This window comes from Ischnura elegans, chromosome 6, assembly GCF_921293095.1.
Source record: "Ischnura elegans chromosome 6, ioIscEleg1.1, whole genome shotgun sequence".
In the NCBI taxonomy this organism is placed as follows: domain Eukaryota; kingdom Metazoa; phylum Arthropoda; class Insecta; order Odonata; family Coenagrionidae; genus Ischnura; species Ischnura elegans.
The window spans coordinates 85,816,926-85,830,223 of record NC_060251.1 but is presented as its reverse complement, the minus strand read 5'-3'; the positions used below and the strand labels follow the sequence as shown (position 1 = coordinate 85,830,223).

General features: G+C 37.7%; 1 protein-coding gene across 2 annotated transcripts in view; it reads right to left on the bottom strand.

Moving 5' to 3' along the window:
• The window catches only part of LOC124161094 (protein takeout-like), a 50,827-nt gene extending 37,745 nt beyond the window's left edge, over positions 1–13,082 (bottom strand). Inside the window, exons 1-2 of one of the 2 annotated variants that reach the window (XM_046537288.1) lie at positions 12,487–13,082; positions 12,000–12,141 (exon numbers count right to left, since the gene is read on the bottom strand). In XM_046537288.1, coding sequence (XP_046393244.1) covers positions 12,000–12,093 — 94 coding nt within the window. In that variant the 5' untranslated portion in view covers positions 12,094–12,141; positions 12,487–13,082. The remainder of the gene's footprint in view (positions 1–11,999; positions 12,142–12,486) is intronic. The other variant, XM_046537287.1, reaches the window with a different exon arrangement.
• Positions 13,083–13,298: the final 216 nt, after the last annotated feature.

Sequence of the window (13,298 nt, the reverse complement as noted above, 5' to 3'; positions counted from 1 at the left end):
GAAGAAAGGAGGGAGGCGCAGCCGCGATAGGAGCCCGTCGACGCCTTCAGGGAGAGGATATAGATGGAAGGTAGGGAAAAGCTACAAACCCGCGTTGCCATGGGGTCAACGGGGCCCAATAGTAGTGAAACTATTACTTAATTTACCAACAAAATTGGTAAATTTTTCTATTATGAGAAAAATCCATCGATCATTCTGTTGCATATAGCCGATGACAGTGGAATCGGACACCCAGGGCGGGCCCGTATAGGGTACACTCTTGAGGACCGGGAACCATGACATAGACTTCTACGCCCGCGCCATCCCAAGAGGGGAAGGACAGAGGAAGGAAAAAAGGATAGGAGGGATCGACGCGATGAGAGCCCGACGCCACCTCCAAGGAAGGGATAGGTTTGGAAGGGAGGGATAGGGAATACCCGCGTCGCTATTGGGACGACGGGGCCCTTCTACAAACCATGATTTACTGTATCTACAGAAAAGAAAAAAATACCTATGAGGAATGAAATTTCTACGATTCTTCGTAGATAATATAGTTGATAATAGAGATCAGGACCCAGGGAGGGGTCCTCTGTGGGTTGCAACGCACCTGGGCCAGGAACCAAGTCAGGCGCCGCGATAGGAGCCCGATGACGCCTTTGTGATAGGGGTGGGGTTGGAAGGGAGGGACGGGGTACACCCTCGCCGCTATAGAAGCGACCAGGGCCCACTAAATAGCGAAACCCGGCATCGGATTTTTCTATTAAAAAGAAAAACCCTTCGATCAAATCGTTGGATAATGTAGTTGATGACAACGAGTATAAGGGTTCAGGGCGAACCCTTCGAGGATACAACGCATCGGGGCCGGGAACCAAGCCAGTGGCTTATACGCCCGATCACCCGGGGAGGGGGAGGAGAGGAAGGAAACAGGAAAGAGGCGCCGCCGCGATAGGAGCCCGACGACGCCTCTGGGAAAGGAAAGGTGCGGAAGGAACGGGGGAGGGAAAAACACCTCAACGCTATAGAAGCGAAGAGGGCCCACTAAAAAGCGAAACCAGGCAAAGCCATTAATGGTCTAACGATCACGGAGGATCATTCTATGAGGAAGAATAATCCAACGATCAGATCGTTAGATAGGAGCTAAAATTACTGGTGACGTTTAAGTCGGAAACGCACACTTTTTAAACTGCAGAAACTTAGAGCAAAGCGCTCTGATTGGCCGCGAGTTTGCCCTGTTGCCGGATGCCTTGGATGCATCGCTATCTCCGGGAGGCAAAGCATTCGAAGTCATGAGTTGTCCGGAGCATCCGGTGACAGGGCAATCTCGCGGCCAATGGGAGCGCTTTTCTCAAGTTTTCTGTCGGTTAAAAATGATAGGCAGGCACCTGAAATCAGTGGTGGATCAATTGTTGGGGCTAACGGGGCTATAGCTCTCTTCTTGGGTATCCAATTTACACTAGATAGAATGGTAATTTTTTTCGGACCCCCACTACTGCTGGGAGATTATTTCCACCTCGCCCCCCTTTGTTCCTATCCTGGACCCGCCACTTCAGCAGACTGGTTTTCGGGGTTACTACCGCGTAGATTAATCTCGGTAGTAACGCGGTAGTAACCACCGAGATTAATCTACGCGGTAGTAACCCCGAAAACCAGCCTGCTGAATCCTCACCACACCGCGAAAGCCTACACAAGGATTGGATCCGCCACTGCCTGAAACCTAATTGTCACAAATTTACTCACCCTTTTTCTTCTCGTTTTCTTACCATTCTTACCTCAAGTTTCCTCCAGTTACCCTCGAATAAGCAATTTGATGTGAAAAATCGTCGGAGAAAAACGTAGCCCTAAACATTCACTGCGTGATAATAATTGTATTATTATTATTATAGTATTCTACCGATTAAGTTAGGTTTCCTGGAGTACTAAAGAAGTGATCTGGGAGCCTCCCTCTCCTTCCAGCACTGCCTTCTTTAATTCACTGTAAGGCGTACTCCCTTTCAATCTATATAAAAATCCTATTCTTTTCCTTCCCCTCCCTTGTTTCCCTAACATTCTACCCTCTAACACCATTTTCAACATCCCCTCCCCACTTAAGTACTCCTCCCATCCATACAGGCCTTCATAAAATGTAGGTAACAATGCCATTTTAAACTATGATTATGCAGGTAAAAATTGTAAATTAATCTTGTGTGCCGATGCGAAGTTTACAATTTTAATGTGTTCAAAGCGACAGTTCCATAAGCAGAGCATGTTTGTCCCTAAATAGTTTAATTGAATTCCGTTTTAAAAATATAGGTTGATATAGAATGATTGACGGTCAATCGATATGTACTCATACTTAAAAGGGCATGGATATGCAGTTCGTGTATGTATTTGGATGAGTATACTCGCTTAATAATATAATATCGGTATTAAATATCATTACACGCATTCGTGAGACGGTAAGAAACGTAGAAATCCCTCATATTATTCATGCCAGTGTCATTTATATCAAGAAATGTGAAAATCCATGTTTCCTATCTGCTTTTTAAAAAATGATACCAGCATCTTACCACATGAATTCCAGTATTCTTATGTAATATTTTGTCGTCGGGCGATACCTGAGCTTAAAACGCGTGAAACCAAAACGGAAAGTTTGATAGTTTTCGCTCAATACGTCCCCTTAATTCGTCACACGCTAACTTATGGAGTCGGTGAAAAATCTGACCGCAATAGGCACGATATATACCATTTTTTAACTTGCAATACATTGAAGGTAAAGAAGGGAAGGAGGGTAGTTACTCAACTGCGATTGACCGCGAAGGAAAAATCCTTGGGAAACCGGTTTTTTTTACATCGTTGAGGGGAATATTAAACAGAACATATCGTAATGACCGTGGAAAGTATAGAAACAATCGTTGTCGCAACTTCTGTTCCGCAGTCACCAATGGGCGATCCCTGGAAATGGTAATCTCGTCCGCTTATGACGGATGTCTGGTAGGCCCGATGTCACGTCGAGTGACTTGATTCACGACACATCAACGAAGCAGAGATCGGTTCGTACCCGTTTCCGTAAAAATATGAATCTAAAATCTTGAATGCGTTCTGCACTCATTGTCACGTATCTAATAAAAATAATTTTTAATTTCATCAAATTCATGTTTCTGAAGCAGGTAAACTCAATCCAAGATAGTAATATACCGGCTTAAGCACACCGTGTGAAAATTTACTAGAGTATAATTAAAACTTAAAAGTTATAAATTTTCCAGTTAATCTAAATGGATGTTCTCCCCGCATTTCATAAATCAGATATGCTTATGTTCTATCTTCCTGTAACACAAAATCATGCCATATTACTTTCGCATACCCAAAACTATTTTTGCGACTTATTTCCTATCTGTTATCAAGAAATTCAGCGACTCCAAAACTATTGCACAATTTTACATCTGGAAAAGGTGGTGAAGCTGAATTGTAGGAATTTGCGTATTTATGAATATATTTCCATTTTTCAAAAAATGATTTTAACTTTCCTTCATCCAAAAATATGCTTCCCTTAAGATTTAATGCTATTTTATGCTGGTATGAAATAGATCATATTAGGTTTTGACTCCGCCACCACTTAGTGTAGCCATGTGACCACAACTCATTCTTAGAAAACTGATTGATGAATTATTGACGAAAATGTTCAATAGGGTTACTTGAGATGACCTTAGGAGCGAAAAAGCTAATTATCTTGAAAATCGCAAGTAGACTTCTTTCTGAGCGGAAATGGGTAAAAATTCTAGGTATTAAATCTGCCGAACTCTTATGACTGTAAATAATTGCTCCTAAAATATCTTCAGCTGAGAAGAATTTAGGGTAATTTACTTGTCATAATATTAGCTGTAACAAATACCAAGTATATTTGCAAGAAATTTGGAAGGCCGATCCTGGTTACACTTGATGACTACAGTTCTTTCAAGATGTAATTTGTGAAAGACGTAAGGAATTATTCGTCTAAATCGAGAAAAACCTGATATCCGGTGGTGAGTTTTTTTATTTTTAATTTTTCCTGGTTTGATTTAGAATCTCAGCGCGTGAAAATTAATTATCTAAATCTAAGAAATCTGAGGATTACGCGACCTGAGAATAAAATGTTTTAAAATCTAGGTAGATCGAATTTTAGCGGAATTGTTTGTTCAATTTAATAAATTGTTTTTTCATTTACCGCTTATACCGGAATTGCAGGTAAGCACACCAGCACTCAATTACCAGATACTGACCTCACAATTTTGAGGGCACAATGGGAAATGTCTATTAAATGGAAACAATAGTATACATTTGGATGTAGTGAGTAGATGTGTGAATGGCGGTATTATCAGCTTCATACTTGAAATGAAGGTCAATCAAGTCATTGAAGTGTTAATTGACATCAATTTCTTTTAAATATTGTATGTATTTATAAGTGGATAGCACGTTGATTAAATGAATTAGTCTATTTCAATGACATTTATCCGATAGGCTAAATTGTCTCAAGTATTAAATGCGTGTTTGGTTGGAGAAAGGCCTGAGAGGAATATCCGATGAATTTAATTACCTGGGAAACTCCATTTTATTGAACAATGACGTAATGGAATTTCCAGCCTCGGAAAAGAGGAAAATTTGTCGGTTCGTTTTGATGGATCCTCAGTTTACTTATCTTTTTTTACCATATTGTCTACATTTTTTATTAGTTTTTAAAACCTGAACAGAATGGAGAGATTTCTTTTATCCCGCAACGCAAGATGTCTAGATGACCTATCAAAACGCCGCAATAGCTCATGAATAAGCATGACGAAGAGCGATTGAAGATAAACAAGCACAATAATAATAATCTATGGAGACTAAAAATAGCATAAGCTGACTATTCAGAAGGTGGACGTCGCTAAAGAAAGATTTTGATGTAAAATCAGCAATTTTGAAGCATCGGGTTGTAAGGGCGAGAAGACATTTTATTCCAAGTAAATCTGAGTGACATTAACTCAAGAATTCGAATGGGGAAGGGATTTATTAGTTTTGACGGGATTAAAATAGAGTATTATGTTTACTTCGTTTTTTGAACATTGCATTACATATTGCCCTATATATTTTTTATATATAAAATATAATATTATACACATATAATTTATATATATGTATTGTCTTTTGTATATTTCATAGAATTGCATAGCTTGTTACAAAAATCCCTTTGCTGCTTGACGTAGAAATATTCCACGCGCACCACTCATAACCTGAGGGAAAATTTAACTTCTATGAAAAATTTCAATTTTTATCCGTTTTTCCGTAACGGAATACATTTTTGCAGACCAACAATTTTAAATAGCTTTCAAAATTCCAAATCACGCCACATTTTGACATTTATCACGAAAAAACGAAAAACTTTAACATTGAGTTACCAATAAATCGTGTGACAGTGATGTACGAAAATAGGATATTATAGGAGGATTTAAACAAAGTATAGTGAATTTTCATGCGTTATTACTTAGCTTATAACGGAATGTGTAACATCATTGAATTTCTGAAATAGTCCTCTTGGGAAAAGGTCTGCGAGGCAGATCTATTTCTGTTGTCCTCATGATAAAAAAAACTAAGTTTTATTCAGTTAGTTCATTTTTATCAAGTTGGTCAAATATATTGATTAGGTAACGATTGAATTGGAGAAATCGGTGGAAAAAACGAGATGCCTTATAGAAACTCTATTATGAATAGGTATCCAAAGTAATTCAGGCTTGGTATCAGGAGAAATGGAGTCTATGGTGAGGAAAGATACGGTAAATTGTATTACGGAGGCAAAAAAGAAAGGCGGCAAAATACTGTGCATTGACCACAAAAATAGTTCCTATGTGGTGATCGAACTTAAACTAATGCATGCCGCCGAAGCCAGAACTAGTGGTAAAAAAAACTATGTGAGCGGAACAAACGGTATGACCTCGTTCAGTATCTAGTGAAAAAGTGAGTTAGTGCTTTAATAGGTGTGGATAAAAACTATTCTCCAGGGAAAGGAGATACTGGCGATTAAATCTTGAAGGCTAGTAGAGAAAATATGAAATTACTCTTCGCAGGGGGCAATCAAAGGTAGCTGCGAAAGCGGAAGATTGTCGAAGGACATCGGGGCCAGTACATTGATTGCCAAAGTGGATAAAGAGATGTCTGATAGATTTATAATAGTTCTATGAGTATGAAAATAGATCCAAAGACGCGTAAATTGTCGGCTTATGTGTTAAGAGCCTTTCTTGTTTGCGGCTCACGGGTAAGACTTTCTTTTTTTTTCAAGGACGGAGTTACACGAGAAGAATTTTTTTTCCTGAAAATTAGATGCTACATATGAAGTATGTTTCTCTATGGAAGCGAGGCTTGGACGTTGACAGCAGCAGAGAAGTCAAGAGTGGAAGCATTCGAAATGTGGTGCTACCGAAGAATGATGAAGATAAAATGGATTGACCGTGTGAGTAACCAGGAAGTGCTAAGAAGAGTGGGAGAAAAGAGAAGCCTCCTAAAAACATTAAGCAGAAGAAGGGACAACTTAGAAGGCAATGAAGACAATCGTTGAAGGACAAGTGGAAGGGAAAAAGGGCAAGGGACGGCCCCGAATGAGTTATATAGGACAGGTTATAAAGGATGTAAAAGAGAATAAATATGTAGCTATGAAGAGATTAGCGGATAGGAGAGAGAAATGGAGAGCTGCGTCAAACCAATCTTAGGATTGTTGACTAATGATGATGAAAATTAGTGGCTCAAAAAATCCGTTACATGATTTTAGCTGGTTTATATAACCACAAAGAGTTTAATAGCAATTTGGGAATTTATTCCGCACGAGTTGAAGGGTCACCTGCACTTCTAATGTCTATGATTATGATTTTCCTTCACGTTTTCCTCACATAACACATTACTCTCGCTTGAATGGAATTTGTTCGTGAAAAACCGTACCTTAATATCATCCCATTATCTTTAGGTTTGCAGATTATACAGGGTTATTAAAATTTGTATGCATCAAAATTTTAAAACTTTTATATCAGTATCTTATAGAAGGTAAAATATTTGCTTTTGAGATTGAGACAAATTTTAACTACGATATACAAGATCTTAAAATTTGATGTGCTAGCATAATTTTTAAACTAGCAATGTGCCGCAAAAAAAGAGTAAAGTCAAGCTGTCCTCTTATCTACCATAATGAATTTGTATTCATAGAATCAAAGACGAATATTTTTCGAGAGCTTTGATAAAGGCGTTTCCTTCTCGGTCGTGCGAGCAAGCGTAATAAAAACAGTAATCATAAATTAATTTTTAATATTTGTTAATTTTAAGATTTGGAAAGATGATAGGCTGAACTTCTATGAAGATTTGTGTGATGCAATTATGAAAATTATTCACATATTATGAAAAAAGAAATGTTTTAAAGTCTAATAGTACCTACTATAATAGTATTCCCTCAGTTCTATATTTTCATAGCTTTTCAAGAGATCGAAGAATTTATACTTTCTGAGATTTGAAATAAGAAAAGTTTTATTTACGATTGAGATTCTTGAAAAATGCGTGTTATGATAGCACAGACAGCAAATATTTCTATCTTATTTTCATTTTTGAAGAATAATTTTCTAAAAAAACGTCCTGAAGTCTATTGCGACTACGGTATCCAATTGTATTTGGAGAGAGGAATGCCAAAGGAATTATTTCAAAGTTCGAAAAGTTATGCTGAAAAATGTTCTTGTTTGATGCAAAATGCTTTTGCCGTGCTTTCTGAGAAATAGATTATTTAGTTGCCAACAGCCTCTTAAGCACATGTGGGCGAGACATATCTCGACAATTTTTACGTAACATTCATATTTCATGGCAAATATTTCCTTCTCGTCTCGTTTTATTTTTCCACGTCATGTCATTTTGTTTGTTAGACAATAATATTTATATTAATTTATCCGTGCATCACAATTGCACCAAATAAAATACTGTCCCAATATTGAAAAATAACTTAGAATTTTTATGTTTTTCTGGAATATCAAAATTACGTGATAAATTGGCTCACGATTACCCCTCCAGCCACCTTCGTTGCGATATATCCGTGGAATCAGGCCAGTATATCCATGCTTTATAAATACAAGTGGAAAATTCTCAAAGGAGCTTAAAACACTCGTTGCACCGTGACATTCATGCCTCGCGAACTCATTGCTATGAGGCTATTGAGATAGGAAATTGAAATGAGAAAATCTTTTTATTTATTCACTATAAATACTCTCTTTCGAAATGCGTCAATCCTTTGGGTTTTTTTCCTGACGTCCTGCGGGAGATATTACCAATGAGCTCCACACTTATGCTTAAGATAAATTTTTATCAGTTGACGTTCTTAGTGTTCCATTAAATTTTTCCGGCAAAGGCTGAGAAAAAGTTATTTTGATTTAGGATTTTCTCGCTTTAACGTCCGTCAGTTTTAGTCACGTTTGGCGCAATAACTCTGTGAGAATGCACCATGGCCGTGCTCGAATACTTAATTCGTAGTCTACTCTGGTTTGTGGTAAATGTGGCATTCTGAAGATGGATAAAATTGGCAGCCTTCATGTTGTATTCTTACTAACTATGTAATAGTTCCAGAAACTGTATATAAACGTAGCTGTTGGGATTGTTTTCTTAATTTTCTTTTTTGTCTTATAATTTGTACTGAATTGATTGTTGTTTAGGTTTACCCACATTTAATTCTGGTCTCGAGAAATACCCTCAATTTTTGATTTGGATTATTTAAAAAAATCAATTCGTGAGGACATTTGCCTGGTTTCACATCGAAACTTAATATTAGTGATATTGATGGTTCAGAAGTGTTTTGTTATCCAATTTTCGTGCAAAAGTATTCTTAATAACTTATTCGTAAATAACATAAAAAATTCAAAAACACACTTTTTCAAAAAACATTATGCTACCTTCTACAAAGTAAAATAGAATCTTTTCATTGCTCGAAGAATAGAGCGTAGGTGCTGATTAGGCCTTCATATTAATATTGCTTGTCAATCCTAAATTCCCTATCTCACTCGCTCACCAATACTAATTTCTAAAGAACCTACCTAAACTCACGTCTTTTTATCAATAACACTTTTGCTGCCTTCAATTTCTCTTCCCTCATCGAACCTCCCTCTTAAATAAACATCGAGGACTGCTTTCCTTTTCCATCTCCCCCTTTTACGCAATTTTCTCTCGTCACATATCGTGTATTGTTATCTCTCGTTTCATTTTCTCTCCTTCCACTTTTTCCTATCCTTACTCCGTGATGCCCACATCCTACGCCTCTTCTTTACACGCATCAGGCGTTTCCTCTTTACACGATGGATATTTTGACACCATTACATAGATATATACTACTTGAAACATTCACAACAAGTTGTTAAAAAAACGTTGCATAGATATCCAAGCAGTGATATCCGTGATGTTCTTAATTGACATTGAATAGATAAAGTCCATACCTATTAAACTAATGAAAGGAAGGAGAAGACTAAGTCTTAATACAATAAGGGTCAGCAAAAAAATACTAAGGAAAAAGTTAATGCCCTTGTTCTTTTTTACATCTAACTTTTTTACCTTTACATCAATTCAAGAATTTCTTCTGCTCTTCAATTCTTATTTCCTTAAGAAAATTATCCGAAACGATATCCATAGGTAACACATGCACTGTATAGAATTGAAGAGCACAAATATTTTTCCTGCATGTCTGGGGATTACCATAAACCATAATTAGCATAACCATCATCTTCTCATTAGATGTTGTAATGTGGACCTCCATGTTCACTGTTGGGCATCGCTGTAACGTTGTTTGGGGGTCCTTTGGATATTTGACGGATATCCATACAACGTTAATTGGATTGGCATGAATATTGCACGGATTTCGTATGTTCCCTGGATGTTTTTAGGATTTTGAATGATGCTTTGGCAACGTTTCCACTCCATTAAACGCTACTCTGTATCCCGACATTGGACAGCTTTATCTCTAAACTCCTATACTCTGAACCACTCATAAAATCTTTCCTATAGGGAAGATCTTAGATCATTAGAGAAATCTTTCCTTCCCCTTCTTTTCCCAAGCCATTTTCTTATTTGTTCACCGCTAATCCGTCCAAAAGCTGTTGTTTTTGTCCAATTTACTGGTCCCTTATCTTCAAATAAAATTTTAAATAACTACCTCTTACAGGTTCATTTTCTGGCTATTCTTTTCAGTTTCAACGTTTAACCTTGCTGGAAAATTGAATGGGGAAGTTCTGTTTGGAGAAGAGAGAAAGTCTGGGTGGTTCTAAAAGTGCTCCACGTAAACCTAACTTAAATAGTGGCTATTATGCTAAAATAGCCATTTATGGTAATTTTAGATTCTAGTTTTTATGTGCAAGAAGTAACCACAAGCAGACGGCTATGGAGAAATCGACGACATATCTAAAGACAAGGAAAACGAATCAGTTCCACGGAAAAGTAATACTTTGGTGGAGTGCTATAGTTTCGCTGCATGGCATAGTGATCCTGTGCAAAAAATAAACTAGAATTGTTAATTCTTATGTTTTCGAATTGTTCGTATTGTCCTTTGATACATCATAATCGAGAAATTTCGCTTAGTTAGGACCGTAACTACTAATTTATCAGTGAGATCTGAGAGTTTAATTCTTTCCCTTTAAATTTTCATTTTTAATCCCAAGATATTTTTCTCCATATTTATTATTTTCGGTTTATGCGTTTTCGTTTACATTTTTGGAATGAATTACGTTCTGTGCAAGGATACGCTTTAAGAACTACTTTCTGCTAAACATTTCTTTTGGATATTTCTATTGGCATGGAATGTATTAAATTCGATACATCACAACATTCCTGCGTTCAAAATGGGATTTTTTGGAAATATCAGATGTATGGTGACTTTAAATTTAAAATTTTGATTGAAAATTTCCATTCAGAAGCACTGATCTCCGAAAATACCCCCCAAAACGACTTAGCCCAACTAAGATACCTCAATATCCTTTCATAGCATAACTATGCGGTCAGATTTGCAGACAACTTACCAAAATCCTTTAAAAACAAATGTTAAGGTGCAATCCATTCCATACTAAATCCATACATCCATATCCATTCCATACTAAACCTGTGGAATAAGCCCATTTTTCTCGTATTGTTATCCAGTATTCTACGAAAGTATAGCGAACGATTCAAACTGGACGTTTTCGACCAAGATTCCTTGTTTATGTGCCATCAAGAAGAAGTTAGTGTTGACATTATATAAGGTGATCGATTTTCTCAGCTGTCATGAAGTAATCATTATGCAACCTCTGGTTGTGGGATAGATGATCTGAGTGATCTATTTCATTATTGTTTTCTGAAACGTTCACGGAAGGAAAGGCACGGTATTCGAATTCTGTGCTTTCACTTTCGCTTCTCAATGGAGATAGGTTTCATAAAATTACGGCTCTTCATCACGTTCCTCTATACCTCTGCTACCTCTCAGCAACTTAAATTGATGTTGAACAAGCCAATAAAATTGCAAATAAATGCCTTTCATAACCTAACGTAATCCCCGCATCTCACTTGGATTCTATCTATTATTACACCACGGATTCATCATTTATTAAAGTTAAATATTGCTTTATGAACCAAATCCTTTTGAGTTTTGTCATAAAGTCAGTAATTAGAAATATGGGCACAGGTAACATGAATTTATCCATGGAAAAGTGCGAGATTCCTTTTGCAAATATCTGAGGGCACAGGTCTTAATGTAATAGTCTCCTTATAATCACTGTAATTCTCTCAAGCAATTTCGAAAGTTGAGCGAGAGAAGGGCAATGTGACTTTGCGAATGTGCTTATTTACCAACGGTGTGAAGGATTAGAGATGCACTATCTTTCTATTTAAAGGAGGGCAGCGACCTTAACACGAGGGACTAACACGAAAGAGTCGCCATTATAAAATGCTTTCTTCTCTCCGTTAACTTTTAGTATGTCTATATTTAGGACAACTATACTTAGTGGTCTCTTCTTACTATAATTTTAAAGCTTACTTTATCAATTATATTTTCTACTCACGTAGCAGTGCGTTGGCATTATCTGCCAAATAGAATATCGTCATGAAGCAAGCCAGAAGCCGGGAGATGAGTCGTAGTATTTCTTGCCTTTCCATCTTCAGTTCAACCCTGTGTCGCTTGTTTCCTGAAGTTTAACTGCGGAACTAAAAAATACATGTCACCATTTTCATCATAAATTTGAAGTAAAAATTTGTAAATCATATCGTATAGTATGAATTTTCAGCTGGCATGTACAAATAATCTGTCATAGTTCATTGATAAGGAATTATTTTTCCCATTTAAATGTTAATATTTATAAAACATTGTGATCTTTCTTGTAATATTTTCATGCTATTTTTTTGAACTGTCATTGCATTTAGAATGCAATGGCAGTTCATAAAAATGCTAAAAAAGTCGAAAAATATGAATGACACTATTTATCATTTCACTCAGTACCATCCCTCACCATTTAGATATTGACTGTTTAGAACTGTGGCGTTGCATCTTACCTTTCAGTATTCGTAATCCAAGTCGATCGATTTTGGAGCAATAATAAGATAATTGGACTCGTAAAATAAACACCACAATGTTGAAAGTAAATGTTGTTCTCTTATGGTAAATGAGAATGGTTGAGGATCGTGAATAATGCAGTCTATTCGATGTTTCGTAGTTAACGTAATACTGGAGTGGATCGTGGACTTCGCACAGTCCTAAGGCTTCGTAATCTTGCGTTCAGAATCACTTTTACTGAAGAATATTGTCTGACCAATTTCCTGATGGGTCCAATTCTTCTGGATAGCTGGGATGAGACCGGAATATTCGTCCTGCTATCGCCTTCCCCCGGTTTATGTCCAGCCGTGGAGCAGGACCAGCGGCTTCCCCTTCGATGGTGACTCGAGGGACCGAATGCTGGCCGGAGACTTCAGCGGTGTACTCCGCACTCCTGGACTGATGAAAACCCTTCTACCTTTTGATCCCTACTCGCCGGCTCCTTCCCTACCTCTTCGTCAATGAGGTTGTCGTTCCCTTAGTTGCGCAGAGAATGCAGCTGTGGAAGCCGGGCGAGGAGGGAGGTGCTCCGCCTCGAGAGCTCTCTGGCCTTATAGCGTGCGGTGTGGAAGGAAGGTGTCCATGGGGCTCTTAAGTGGGGGGTTGTAACCCCATTTCCCTTGCCACACATAATCGGGGAGGTTGGTGAGAGATCTTGGTGGTCGTGGTGGGGGAAGGCATCGAGGTACCAAACGAGGGAGAGGATACTATGTGTTTTCGCACGCATGGTTAAACTTCTTCGTTATTTTCTACCTTGAAAATTGTGAAAAAA